The sequence below is a fragment of the Penicillium hispanicum genome, assembly GCF_028827665.1.
Source record: "Penicillium hispanicum strain IBT 35686 chromosome Unknown utg000001l_segment0_segment0, whole genome shotgun sequence".
In the NCBI taxonomy this organism is placed as follows: Eukaryota; Fungi; Ascomycota; class Eurotiomycetes; order Eurotiales; family Aspergillaceae; genus Penicillium; species Penicillium hispanicum.
Genome location: NW_026623193.1, coordinates 978,889 through 991,407, shown reverse-complemented (window position 1 = coordinate 991,407; position 12,519 = coordinate 978,889). Strand labels below are relative to the sequence as shown.

At 54.5% G+C, this 12,519-nt stretch overlaps 6 protein-coding genes across 6 annotated transcripts; 2 read left to right on the top strand and 4 right to left on the bottom strand.

The window, feature by feature from the left end:
* Positions 1-483: 483 nt before the first annotated feature.
* N7459_000400 (DNA primase subunit PRI1) lies at positions 484-2,128 on the bottom strand (the record flags this gene model as incomplete). The annotated part of the gene is made up of 3 exons (XM_056939585.1): positions 484-1,618; positions 1,682-1,879; positions 1,944-2,128. The coding sequence occupies 3 exons, from the start codon at positions 2,126-2,128 to the stop codon at positions 484-486; spliced, it is 1,518 nt and encodes a 505-aa protein (XP_056803865.1).
* A 1,501-nt stretch (positions 2,129-3,629) lies between these two features.
* Positions 3,630-5,115, top strand: cspA (putative cell surface protein; the record flags this gene model as incomplete). The annotated part of the gene is made up of 2 exons (XM_056939584.1): positions 3,630-4,083; positions 4,142-5,115. The coding sequence occupies 2 exons, from the start codon at positions 3,630-3,632 to the stop codon at positions 5,113-5,115; spliced, it is 1,428 nt and encodes a 475-aa protein (XP_056803864.1).
* A 452-nt stretch (positions 5,116-5,567) lies between these two features.
* N7459_000398 (NAD(P)-dependent alcohol dehydrogenase) lies at positions 5,568-6,813 on the bottom strand (the record flags this gene model as incomplete). Its single annotated transcript, XM_056939583.1, has 3 exons — positions 5,568-5,858; positions 5,930-6,541; positions 6,637-6,813. 3 exons carry the CDS (start codon positions 6,811-6,813, stop codon positions 5,568-5,570), a joined length of 1,080 nt encoding a protein of 359 aa, XP_056803863.1.
* A 1,045-nt stretch (positions 6,814-7,858) lies between these two features.
* N7459_000397 (putative AP-1 adaptor complex subunit beta) lies at positions 7,859-10,478 on the bottom strand (the record flags this gene model as incomplete). Its single annotated transcript, XM_056939582.1, has 7 exons — positions 7,859-8,300; positions 8,355-8,716; positions 8,773-9,341; positions 9,395-10,032; positions 10,093-10,224; positions 10,303-10,323; positions 10,402-10,478. The coding sequence occupies 7 exons, from the start codon at positions 10,476-10,478 to the stop codon at positions 7,859-7,861; spliced, it is 2,241 nt and encodes a 746-aa protein (XP_056803862.1).
* Positions 10,479-10,687: 209 nt separating this feature from the next.
* Positions 10,688-11,160, top strand: N7459_000396 (DUF5310 domain-containing protein; the record flags this gene model as incomplete). Its single annotated transcript, XM_056939581.1, has 3 exons — positions 10,688-10,879; positions 10,928-11,011; positions 11,074-11,160. Coding segments are annotated over 3 exons (363 nt in total), but the record flags the coding sequence as incomplete, so codon positions are not given.
* A 181-nt stretch (positions 11,161-11,341) lies between these two features.
* N7459_000395 (putative transcriptional regulator) lies at positions 11,342-12,503 on the bottom strand (the record flags this gene model as incomplete). Its single annotated transcript, XM_056939580.1, has 2 exons — positions 11,342-12,184; positions 12,249-12,503. The coding sequence occupies 2 exons, from the start codon at positions 12,501-12,503 to the stop codon at positions 11,342-11,344; spliced, it is 1,098 nt and encodes a 365-aa protein (XP_056803860.1).
* Positions 12,504-12,519: the final 16 nt, after the last annotated feature.

Below are 12,519 nucleotides of genomic sequence, written 5' to 3'. Positions count from 1 at the left end.
TGGGGTTGCAGACGCTCGGCAACCTGACGAACAATCAGCAGCTGTAGCCAGTGTCCAAGGTGTTGCTCGCCTGGCCTTATACCAGTCCGCAACTCGGTTCACGGGTTGCACGTTCCCAATATGTGATTCTTCAACGCAGCTGCGTAAATGGTTGTCTGACATCGGAGCGACGCATTGGTGCAAGGTGGGATAGTGCAGGGAAACATGACGAAGTCATCAACTCCAGGCTGATGAAGATTCGTCTGATGAGTCTTCATGAAGCTACCTAATACCAAGGCAGTGGTCTACGCGGGGAGTAGTCACCCCAATGAAAGACTCCCACCAAAAAGGCTTCTCAGGTCAATAGCCATAGAAGGGAGTTTGAAATTGAGTCGAGGACAAATGAAGGCTCATTATGCGTAACACCTAAAACGCCAGGCAAGAAACCAGTTCCACATTGATACAGAGCATAAAGTCGTAATTATCGGCGATCGATCGACAGCCTTAGAATTCCATGGGATCAGCCTTCACTGGCGGGGCGGTTTCTTCGCGTTCCCGCTTGCCTGCACGTTCTTCCTTGAGTAAACTCGCAATAAAAGAGCGGAAGAAATCAATGTAAGGCTTCAGGCTGGTCTTTTCATAGTCCTGCAGCTTGCGGCCACCTTTGATATCCGAGCCATTCACCGCGCTGCCTTCTGCGTCGGGGATTTCTGTCTCCATAGTACCGGCAGGATGCTTGGCATCATAGGCGTCAATCTCGGCCAATAGGTTCATTACCGTAGGGACGGAAAGAGGATCGAACTCCTCGGCCTTGCGAGGATCGATGGGAACACAGACCCGGCCGGTGCCAGGGTGGATCACAAAAGGACTCTTCAGCAAGTGAATCATTTTCTTGCTGACTTCAGCATCCAGACGAGGATATGTGTATTCGAGCACAATATCTTGCTTGGCATCACGAAGCGTGGCGGTATTCAGGGTGCTACTCTTGCCGGTCTTGGCCAAGTTATCAATATCAGCCCATTTGTTGGTGCTAGGCCGGTCCGGAGAGGAGTCCCATTTCGTTCGTAGGGCGTCGTTCAAGTTCTTATCAGGCAATAACGCGAGGAGTCGGTCTGCTTGCTCAGGACCGGCAAATGTGTCTTGGTCAACCAGGGTCGTCTGAGCAAAGTTGTTCTTGAGAATTTCAAGGCTGCGTGTGATGTGCGGGTGCAGCGGGCGTTTCAGGTTCACCCGCTTGCCGCTCTGTGATCCTCCTTTCAGGATTTCGAGATAGCCAGCAATTGCTCTGCGGCGATCATCTGGCAGATTGCGCGCACGCGGATCACAAACCCAGGCGTGGGCACCACGACGACCCGAATATACCCAGAGGATGTGCTCAAAGCCGAAGTCCTCCCGCAGGGCGGTATCAATGACCTTAATAGCCATGGTCACAAATGCCCAGCACTTTGCACAAATATTGGCTTTTTGGCAGCAGGTTCGAATATCGTCATAATCTGTCATATCAATATCGAAGACCAGCTCCTTCGAAACTGGCTTCATCTGACCTCCTCGGAGGGTCTTGCGATCACGTGGATTGGTGCTGTAAACAGGCCCGATTTCGAATCGAGAGGGATTCTGGCGGAGGATGTCCTTTCGGAATCTAGGATCCACGTTGTTAGACCCGATACACCAAGGAGTCATAGCACTTGAATAGGGGTCTCACAGGTCTGCGGTGGGGTAAGACTGGTAACGTAGATAGGCGTCGTTCTGGAGCGTCAGGGCGAACTCGCGATTCCCAAAATCTCGCGTGGGCACAATGCCATGATTCAACCATTGGAAAAGGTATCGAAAAGGGAACAAGCGCTGGTAGAAGGCGAGCATGATATCTGTGTCAACGCCGGCTGGAGCAGCGACCGGAGCACTGCCAGACACACTGAGATAAGTCTTCTGCCCATACTTGATCGGCAGGGCTCACAAGAACTTACATCTCTGGGGCCAGGGCCGGGGAACTTTCCATCTTTACATCTCGCGTACTCGAGGCTGGGAACTCCTCATCGTCATCATCGTCAAAAAGATCCTCCACTTTGACGCCGCTAGTTCCTGCGGGGGCATCGAGCATCTCCTCGTCTTTCGGACCAGGAGAGTCAGTCGGCGATACCGAGTGCGGCATGATGATGGGCTGAGATGTCAACGTCGGTGTCAATGTCGGCGTCGCGTTGGATAAACGGGGAAACCAACGACGCGTCCCAAACGCGTCGCGCCCTAAGCCCTAGGTCACGTGTGTCCTATCATCTTCCCGGAAACGGACAGCGCGTCCCTTTCATACTCGACTGATTGAAGATCCTTGCGGAAACAGCAAAATGGCAAACCGATCTCTGCTGTGGCAAGCCTCTTTCTTGTTCCCCTTGCGGCATGCAGTCAAGGTTGGCATGGTACCTGTCATCCACGTTGCGATCCTTTGATGACAGCAAGACTTCGACCGACTACCAAAGCTATCGGCAGCTAAGGAACAGTCCCACCCATCAAATTTTGATGATAATCTATCCTCTAGCCGCATGCAGTTTGCGGTGACTAGGAGCTTGCTCCCTCAGCTTGAGGTCGTTTGGCCATCGGTGGAGACCGGATCTAATCCGGGACCAGCTTTGAGTATCAACGTCATGGATTCGGAGCTGATGCCACATCTGCGATGGAATGTCAAACTGATCTGGCTACCATGATCCAAAACGATCATTTCCTGAACGGCATCTCCCTCGCCGGATAGCTGTGAATCTCCCGCGTCCAATGGCCATGGCCAATAATATGAGAGGATCTGCAGCCGGAAAGGTTGATCAACATTCCTGAATGCTGGATGGAAGCCTCCGATAGACGTGTTGTACTTTCTGGCTGTCAGCCTTTGCACAATGTCGCATGGTCGTGCCCCCCTCAGGGAGCAGTCAGTTCAAGCCAGCGTCCATGATTCGCAAACAGGGCAATCTTGCCTGCCAATGATAGTCGGAATCGCTGTTGATCTGTCCTGTCAACGATTTTTCTGAGATCTTCCGGATTCGGCGAGCTACTGCTGCCCGAGTACTGGCCATTGATAATGTTTTGACCGGCATTTCATCTCTCTTATCCTATGTCCAATTCGTCTAACCCATGCCCAGGAAGATTGTCTCATAACAGTGGAATCATCCTGACACTGAAAACCTAATTCCAACTAAATGGCAGATCTGGGTAGTTCACTGACCATTGCAGATCACTAATGCGATGACCGCCAGTACGGTACTCACAGTGTTCCGCATCGGGACATCTTGTGAAGATCTTCTTGTCAATCTACAACCATGATACCGTGGAATGTCACGTTTGCATTTGAGTCGACCAAGTGAATGTATCATCGCCCACTTTTCGTGCCCCATGGCCGTCCATCAGTGCCTCTGTCACCCACGGTTCACCTGTCAGATTTCCCGCATTCAGCCTTATACCACTACATGTGGATCAGGTCAACCTTTTCCTCCCCTGGACACAACCGTGGCAGCCATTTCCGTCACGACCTGATGGCAACGCCAGTTGGAACGAGTATATAAACCATCTCGACGCCGCTTGCCCATCAAGTTCCTTTTCCTGTCTCTTCATCACCTTCACTCGTTTGATTCATCCAAGCATATTATCAAGGAAACCCTTCAATTCTCGAAATGCACCAGTCTATTGCTCTTCTGGCTCTCGCCAGCCCGGCCTTCGCCGGTGTCATGCATGCCCGTGGCGAGGACTACATTCGCCCCATTGCGGAGAGCTCTGTTGCCGCCAAGCCCTCTGCTGAGGCCTGGGGCAAGAGCTGGTCCAAGCCGGCCGTTGAGCACTGGTCGTCGGAGACCTGGTCCACCTCGTCTAGTACCACCCCTGCCAGCACTCCCTGCACCACCTCGACCACTCCGTCGAGCACCCCGTCGAGCACCCCGTCGACCACCCCGTCGACCACCCCCTGCACCACCTCGACCACCCCGTCGAGCACCCCGTCGACCACTTCGTCGAGCACTCCGTCCAGCACCCCATCGACCACCCCCCACAGCACCTCTACTAAGCCTTCTCACACCCCCGTGAAGCCTGGTACTACCAAAACCATCACTATTGTGACCACCACGTGCCCTGGTAAGTCTTTGTTATACAATGCAATCTTGAGCTATCTTATGCTAATGCCTCCTCTCAGTCACCTCGTCCACTGTCACCTCTGGCACCTCGACCTGGACTGTCCCGGTCACCCAGACTAACACCATTACCCTGACCAAGACCACCGTCTGCACTCTGTGCGAGAATGAGAAGCCTGTCACTTACCACAACGCTACTGGTCCCGCGACTCAGGGCCCTACTGCCCCGATCGTGACCGCCCCGATCGTGACCGCCCCGATCGTGGAGCCCACTTCCGTTGTCATCCCTCCTCAGTCTCAGAAGCCTGCTCCTTCGCCTCTGCCCGCTGGATCTGAGCCCGCTCCCTCCCAGCCTGCTGCCTCCCAGCCCGCTGTCTCTCAGCCCGCTGTCTCTCAGCCCGCTGTCTCTCAGCCCGCTGTCTCTCAGCCCGCTGTCTCCCAGCCCGCTGTCTCCCAGCCCGCTGTCTCCCAGCCCGCTGTCTCTCAGCCCGCTGTCTCCCAGCCCGCTGTCTCCCAGCCCGCTGTCTCCCAGCCCGCTGTCTCCCAGCCCGCTGTCTCCCAGCCCGCTGTCTCCCAGCCCGCTGTCTCCCAGCCCGCTGTCTCCCAGCCTGCTGTCTCCCAGCCTGCTGTCTCCCAGCCTGCTGTCTCCCAGCCTGCTGTCTCCCAGCCTGCTGTCTCCCAGCCTGCTGTCTCCCAGCCCGCTGCCTCTGAGCCTGCTCCCTCCCAGCCCGCTGCCTCTGTGCCTGCTGTCTCCCAGCCCGCTGCCTCTGAGCCTGCTCCCTCCCAGCCCGCTGCCTCCCAGCCCGCTGCCTCCCAGCCCGCTGTCTCCGAGCCCGCTCCCTCCGAGTCTGCTGTCTCTGAGCCCGCTCCCTCCCAGCCCGCCGAGTCTGCGCCCGCGCAGCCCTCTGTCCCTGAGCAGACCACGACCCCTGAGCAGCCCAGCTCCACCCCTGGTGCCTTCACCGGTGCTGCTTCCAGTGTCAAGCCTGCTGCTGGCCTCCTGGCTGGTATCGTCGGTCTGATGGCTCTTTTCTAGATGAGCAACGAGTCCTCGGGGATAGTAGATGTAACCTTGCGGTCTTGAGGTGACTCTCCTACTCGAACAGTTTTCCTGATCTTTCTGTCTCTCCTGATCTTCGTGGTGCGGATCATAGTGGCGAGGATATTGTTTTTTTTTCTGCACGGCTAGCCTCCAGCTTTCGATTCCAGACCCGCTTTGGCTCCCCCGACCCTGTCCGGAGGAGGAAGAGTCGCCTGGTCATTTCGAGACTTTGATTGTTTTCTTAGTGTCTAGCCTACACTCATGGTAATAGTAATACACAAAATTTGCTTGGATTGTGGTCTTGTAGTCTTGTAGTATGAAATAGACGATCAGCACGTGAGGGTTCCAAGGTTCTCTACGCTTGAACGTGATCCGTCAATGCAACGCGACAATTCGTCTCTCATTTCTGTACAGTTCATCCTCGGTTGTCATATGTCTTTGCCTATTTACTCATTGACCAGGACGTAGCGGTAGCGTGCCTTGCCATCCTCCATGTCCACAATGGCTTTGTTAGCATTCTTCATGGGGATCTCTTCCACCCAGGGCTTGACGCCCTTGTCCGCCACCAGCTGGAACATCTCCCGAATCTCATCGGGGCTGCCCACCAGGGAGCTCTGCACCTTCAAACGGCGCTTCAAGGGCCCAACCGGCGCATACAAAGTACCGTCATCCGGAAGACCAACCTGGACCAGGCTGCCCTCCGTGCGCAGCAGGCCCAGGTACTCTGTCATCGGCATCTAACACGGACATGTCAGCCCATTCATCCGCCATTGACCTGCTCCCACGGGGCCAGATCAGAACCGCTTACCTTGGTAGAAGAAACAGTGCACACGATCAGATCCAACGACCGAGCGTACTTGGTAGCCCAATCCGGCTCGTCCTCCGTCGCAATGTACAGATCCGCACCCATCGCCAGCGAATCCGCCGCCTTGCTCATCCTCCGCGAGATCGCAACGACCTTGTCCGCGCCCATGGCCTTGGCGAACAGCACACCGAAATGTCCCAGACCGCCGACGCCAATGATGCCCACGCGCTTACCGGGCCCGCAGCCGTTGTGCTTCAGCGGGCTGTAGAGCGTCACGCCGCCGCACAGCATCGGCGCTGCAGACGCCGAGGGAATCGAGTCCGGGATCTTGACGGCGAAGTGCCCGGGCACGCGGTTGTACAGCGCGTACCCGCCGTACGACTTGTCGCCGTTCTGGTGGGTGCTGTTGTACGTACCCGTGAACTTCTTGGAGCAGTACTGCTCCATCCCCATCGCGCACTCCTCGCAGTCGCCCAGGCGGCCCAGGCACGAGTCGCTCTGCGCGCCGACGCCCACGCGGTCGCCGACCTTGATGCTGTTGCTCACCTTGGATCCTACGCGTACGGCGGTGCCCACGATCTCGTGCCCGACGCAGCAGGGATACATGGTGGGCCGCTGGCAACGAGGGAGAAAACGTTAGCTGATGATGAACAGGAACTAGAACGCTCTAAGATGGTTGATCGAGACATCCGAGCAGGCATGGAACGTACCCAGCCACTGCGCAATGTGTGCAGATCCGAGCCACAGATACCGCAGTGCGAGACCTTGATGTCGACATCGGTTTCCTCCCACGCCTTCGGCTGGAACTCCTGCCAGACCATGTTGCCCTGGGCGGCGCTCGGGTCCAGGCCCATCCAACCCTCAAACTTGTAGTCGGTCTGTGCCATTGTGACAGAGGAGGGTAGGGTCCAATTATCGATTTCCTAATTGAGACGAGGACTATACTTCGATGATTCCACCGAGGTCCTCTCTCGAGGGACGACTGCCCCATTTATATCACTCGGGATCAATTTCTCTGGACTGTGGGACAGCACTAGCACTAACCAGGCGATCTCCATATTCGTGCGAGAACGAGTGGAAAATTTGGCTCCTCTGATAACGAATTGGTAAGCAAAGCGGGCTGCGACGGGTCAAACTATAGACGGAACCGGCGGAGACTTGGTCATCTTGGGAAGGTGGTTGCTGTGCATGAGAGCTTCGATTGCTCGATTTCCGCCGGGATATATGGGCTACGTCCCGGGTCATCCTATGACTCAAGGGGAATTGAGACCCCCTTGCTCATGCTCAACACCTTCCGTGATTAGTCTATCTAAATTGTGTGTTGTACAAGAATGGATCTGTATGCAAGCGAGGCTGCCGGGCTACTGTGGAGCCTATGCGGAATTTTTTCGGGTGTCAGCGTGAGGTTGCTCGGCCCTAATGAGTTTATCTCCACGGTGGACCCGTTGGATATGCATGTGGCTGACAGTGTAAAGTTAACTATCCATGGATGGATTGCTGAGATCCCTGCATGCTATCTGTTTATAGATTTCCGAGAAGGCCATGTATAAGTGGCCTAGAGGCGTCATCCATCGAAAATGTACTACTTGGGTAACAAGATTGCCTAGCTTTGGAGAGACCTTGGGAATAATAGACCACAAAATAGATAAGCCATATTCCGGCCAGACTTCTAGGTAGTAAGGTCTGCAGAACTGCGCGAGAGATACAAAAGAGTCTTGGACGATTTTTTCAAGGGGTAGAAGGATGTACAGGTCAAGGTAAGCCTTTTGGAAGTCCGGTAGGGGAGCGATGCAGAAATAGAAGACAAAATTAAAGACGTAGAAAAAAGAAGCATTCTATCTCGTACTGTTCGGACCCTCGCTTGTGAAACACCGGGATATAAAAAACAACCAGCCGTTACATGGAGCTGGGAACGCTATACCCTCATGGACTCTAGAAGAGGGACAGAATGTCCTCATTGGTCTTCTTGGGCTGATTGTTCGCCGGAGGGGCCGCATTGCCGGACAGATCAAGACCAGAGAACCCATTCATCAGATCACCGGCAGCTCCGCTGCCATTCGCATCACTCGATGAGGGCTGTGTGGGACCGGAGTCGCCAAATACACCAAGCAAGTCATCCAAGTTGTTGCTTGACTGTGGCGCGGGCGAGTCAGCCGCGGGAGACTGCACCCGGACTGGGGTACCAGCCAGGCCGTCGAGGCCGGAAACACCACCCGACCCATCTTTCTGGGCAGAGGCGGGGGCACCACCGTCGAAATCGATGTCCAGCAGGTTCTCGACGTTGTTTTGCGCCTGCGCAGAGGGAGTAGTGCCACTGACCGCCGCGGCTGCAGCAGCAGCAAGCGGGTTTTCACGCGCGTTTTGAAGTTGTTCCCTGGAAACAGTATTAGCAAATGTTGTAGATTTCACGGGAGACCTGGGAGCATACTCAATAGCGGCTCGCTGAACGGCATCGGCGCCGAACCGGCCTTGTCCAACGAATTGCTCTGGGGGCTTGTGATAAACAGAAGAGAGGGTGGACAGTTCCTGGAGTAGCTGGTCCAAGAGAGCTGGGGGTAATGAGGAAATAGTGGTGATGATTGGGGGCTTCTCCGAGAGCACAATATTCTTGGTAGCGTTCTGATCACTCGTGTTGGAGAGCAGACGCCAGTAGATATATGCCCTGTCGCGAACGTCGGGGTTGTCATTCTCGGCAGTGGCCGCCTGGAGCACCCGCTGCACAAGGCCTTGTGCCTTTTCGGGCCGTTTGAGGAAGAGTTTGACAACTGCAGTGAGAATTTGGAGTTGGGTCTGGATATTGATTAGCTTTGAGACTCGTGCAGGGTAGGGTGATGATAAACACAAACCTGGGAAAATTCTTCGTTGAACCCATCCACAAAGCCTCCTAGAATATCGCCAGCATTGCTGATCTTCTCGGCATATTCGCCAACAATCCAGATCAGAGCTGCTCTGGCATTTGGTTCATCCAACTCATCGATGCACTTGCAAAGGGTCGGAATGATGCCTTCGTAGCCAGGGTATTTCCGGAAAATATCCTTGATGACAACGATAGCCTCCTGAACAACGTAGTTGACTTTGGTGTTGATCAAGTCCAAAAGTGTGTTGACACATTTCTCGCTGGCACTCTCGATCTTGATAGCAACCTGGCCAATCGCCTTTACGGCGCGCCGGACAAAGTCCATATCAACCTCAAGAGCATACTCCTTTAATTCGGCCAAGAGCTGGTCAACATTCCGGTCGTTGGCTATCCGCACCATGATTTCCAGTTTCTGGAACTTGACGTAGGGCGGGTCATTATATTTGCAGAAGAAGACACGGAGTTCTTTGTTGAGAATATCAGGCTGCTTCTGGAGCAACAGATCAATATTCCTCAAAGCGACATACTGCACCTCAGGAGCCGATGAAACCAATGTCACTGCGCAATACTTAGCAAGAGCACACCTTGTTGAAGCCACACATTAGACATACCTAGCGGCGGAGCCATTTTCTTTAGGTAGGTCTTTGCCAGGTCCGGGCCGACATATTTCATGTGCAAAAACACGGCCTTGACCGCGGCGAGGACCACACTGGCATTAACATGCTGGAATTGAGGAGCGACCCGTTCGCAAATGTGCTCCGATTCCTTCACATCGGCGGTCCGATACTCTGCCAGTGTTGAAAGAATGGTAACTCGACCCCACTCTGTGCACTCATTCAATGCCATGAGCATCTTCCGTAGTGTGTTCGGGGTCACTTGCAACGCCCGGGTTTCAGGTGCACTGTGGTGGATTTCCGAGAGAGCAGTAACGGAGTTGGCCACCACCATTGGGTTCGGGTCACCGATCATCTCCTGCAGCATTTCCAAGAAGCCGTTCTCGAGACACATACCCGCGTTGAGGTCAAAGAGCTTGGCCACGCAGATAGCAGCTGTTTTGCGGACATATGGCGACTCGTCGCGCAGAGTCTTGCGCAGTGGTTCCTCCATGTAATCCACCATTTTGTCCACCCGAATGCATCCCATGGTGCGAATGGCGAGTGCGCGAATCAGTGGATTTGGATCTTCTGAATCTTGTACGAAGGTATTGACAGCGAGAATGCATAAGTCTGGGTGGGATTTGGCGTAATTCCTAGGTCGTGCGAGTGATCAGCGTATGCGCTGGGCCCCTTAAGCGTGAACGAATACCCACATGAGGTACAGGTAGACCAGTTTCTTCTGCTCGAGATCGGCTGTTGCAATATTCTTGAGCACGTCGGGAAAGAGAGCCGAGACATCTTTGCCCAGGGTCATGGCCATGATTGTCTTCTGGATTGCCTCTTTCCTGTTGCAATGTCAGCCACGCCACAATGCCCTCTCCTATACCATCGCCTCCATTTCCTAATCCCATGTTCCGACATACCGTTCGTACGCATACTGGGAACTATTCTCATAGTCAGCTTGGTCATTCATTCGACACGGCTAAGCGGCCGCGCGCTGTCGGATACGGGGCATTCCTTACACAAGCCCGGCTCGCAATTCGAACGTCTCTCCTTTCCGGGGCACCGCAAAGGCGCCTCGGATCTTGTTCATCGCCATTCTGAGGAATTCAAAGCTTCAGCGACGACTCAGTCGTGCCTCCGCCAAGCCAATCGAGGATGGAGAGGGGAGTGATCGAGGAGCGACGGGCGACTGCGGGGAATCGAGAGCTGTTCCGGTCGCGCGAGTTGATGGTAGGAAACGAACGTAGCGATCGTAGACAATATTTAAACCATTCCCCCCTCTCTCAACAAAGAAATTGACCGAAGGAGAGGAAAGAGATACTGGTGTGGAGGAGCGGAGGAGAGAAGTGTGACGCTGGCGGGAAGGGAAGGGAAAGGGTGTTTGGGCGATCAAAAGTTGTCCACAAATGGCGCCGCCTGGCCGCTTTACGCTTGAATGCTGACCACTTCCTTTCCCTCTCAACCCGCCCCCATCATCAGACATCAACGCTCTCAATGGTGAGTTCTTCGTGGTCAGCCCCTAAAAGGCCGGCATTACTCATGCAGTTGCAGGCCAATCTTCCTAACTTGAGGCGCCTCTTCGTAGAGGCCAGAACGGAAGTCGAGGAGAACGAGTACTCCCGCACGGCAGTATGACGTCCCCGCAATGGTCTAGACATTCTCAAGACATGCAGTTCTGACGGTGGTGGCAGTTCTACAACCTAGTCCTCTTCATCTCATCCGTCGCAGTTTTCAGTCTAGCCGCTCAGCGCATGAGCGGTCTGAAGAGTGGTCGATGATGGAGCATACGCGACAATACTCGCGACCCCGTTGAATGGACCAGGAGACCTATCTTATTCCATGGGCAGATTTAATTTTTATTATTGGATATAATGGCGTGTTCGCATGGGGGTTCTCGAGCATGTCGCCAAACCAGTGGCTGGACACCCCAGAAGATCCGTCGCGAATGTATTACGCTGGTCAGTCAGTCTCTTCGCCATCACTCTCCAGGAACGCGAGCGCCTGTCGTCCCCGAGCAGCGCGACGTCGAGGCGGGCCATCACTCCCTTCGTCCTCGCCACCTGTTCCCCATTGCTTTGCGCCTTGCTGGATCTGTTCCAGGTCCGCCTTCAGCTCTCGCTCGTCACGGATCTGTCGGGCCTTCTCCAGGGAGTACCGTCCCTTCATCCCGGCCTCCTCCAGCATCTGCTTGAGATGTTTGATCTTCGCCTTCGAGGTTTCGTACGGCTGCAATTCTCGCCACCACATCTTCCGAATGCCACACTTGACCAGCCATCCCTGTAGCCGCTTGATCTCTTCCTGATCTGGGTCAACGTCTTCCTCCTTGCCTTTCCCTTTGGGAGCGGCTTTCTTTTTTTCTTTCTTGGCAGTCGATTCTGCGCTCTTCTGTCGTTTCTCTGCAGGCTTGGGCTCTTCATCCAGTACGACAGACATCTCACTTTCAGAATCATCTTTGGGCTCTTTGGCAGCCGGTTTCACCGTATCTGAATCCTCTTCGGGAACCACCGAAGCTTCGTCGAACTCGTCCTCTTTGGCAGTCTTTGGCTTGGGGCCCTTTCTCCCAGCTTCTGACGCGCGCTTTCTGGGCTTTGTCTCAACTTCGTCACTCTCGTCGCCAGAAGGTTCTGAAAGCACATCTTCCTCCGACTCCGGGGTCTGTGTCTTCTGTCTCTTCCTCGGCTTCGGCGCACCTTCGGCTTTAGCTCGCTTAGAAGGCGCAGTCTTCGTGGGTTTCGACGGAGCAGAAGAGGATTTTTTGGCTGGTTCGGCTTCGGCATTCGGCTTCGCGTTGTCTCGTACCTCCTGTAACCAAATTCGCAAATCAGTACGTGTTTGCGCATGCTTCAATCCATTGTAGAGCTCTCACCACTTCCTCCTTGATGATTTGATCACTTCTCGTTTTCCAATCACCCTCCGTCTTGAAAAATCCTTCGACAAGACCTAATTTTTTCTCCGCCGCGAGTCGTACCCGCTTGACCGTCAGCTCCTCCATCTTGCCGGACTTGAAAATCGCAGCAACTTCATCACGCAGCCCTTGCTCCAGCGTGCTGTCAGATTGGGTAACACGAGCATCCACTTCAGCCTCCGATTCAGAGTCCGATAACCTATATTGGGGTGCCATGGTGATATTGCGGTGT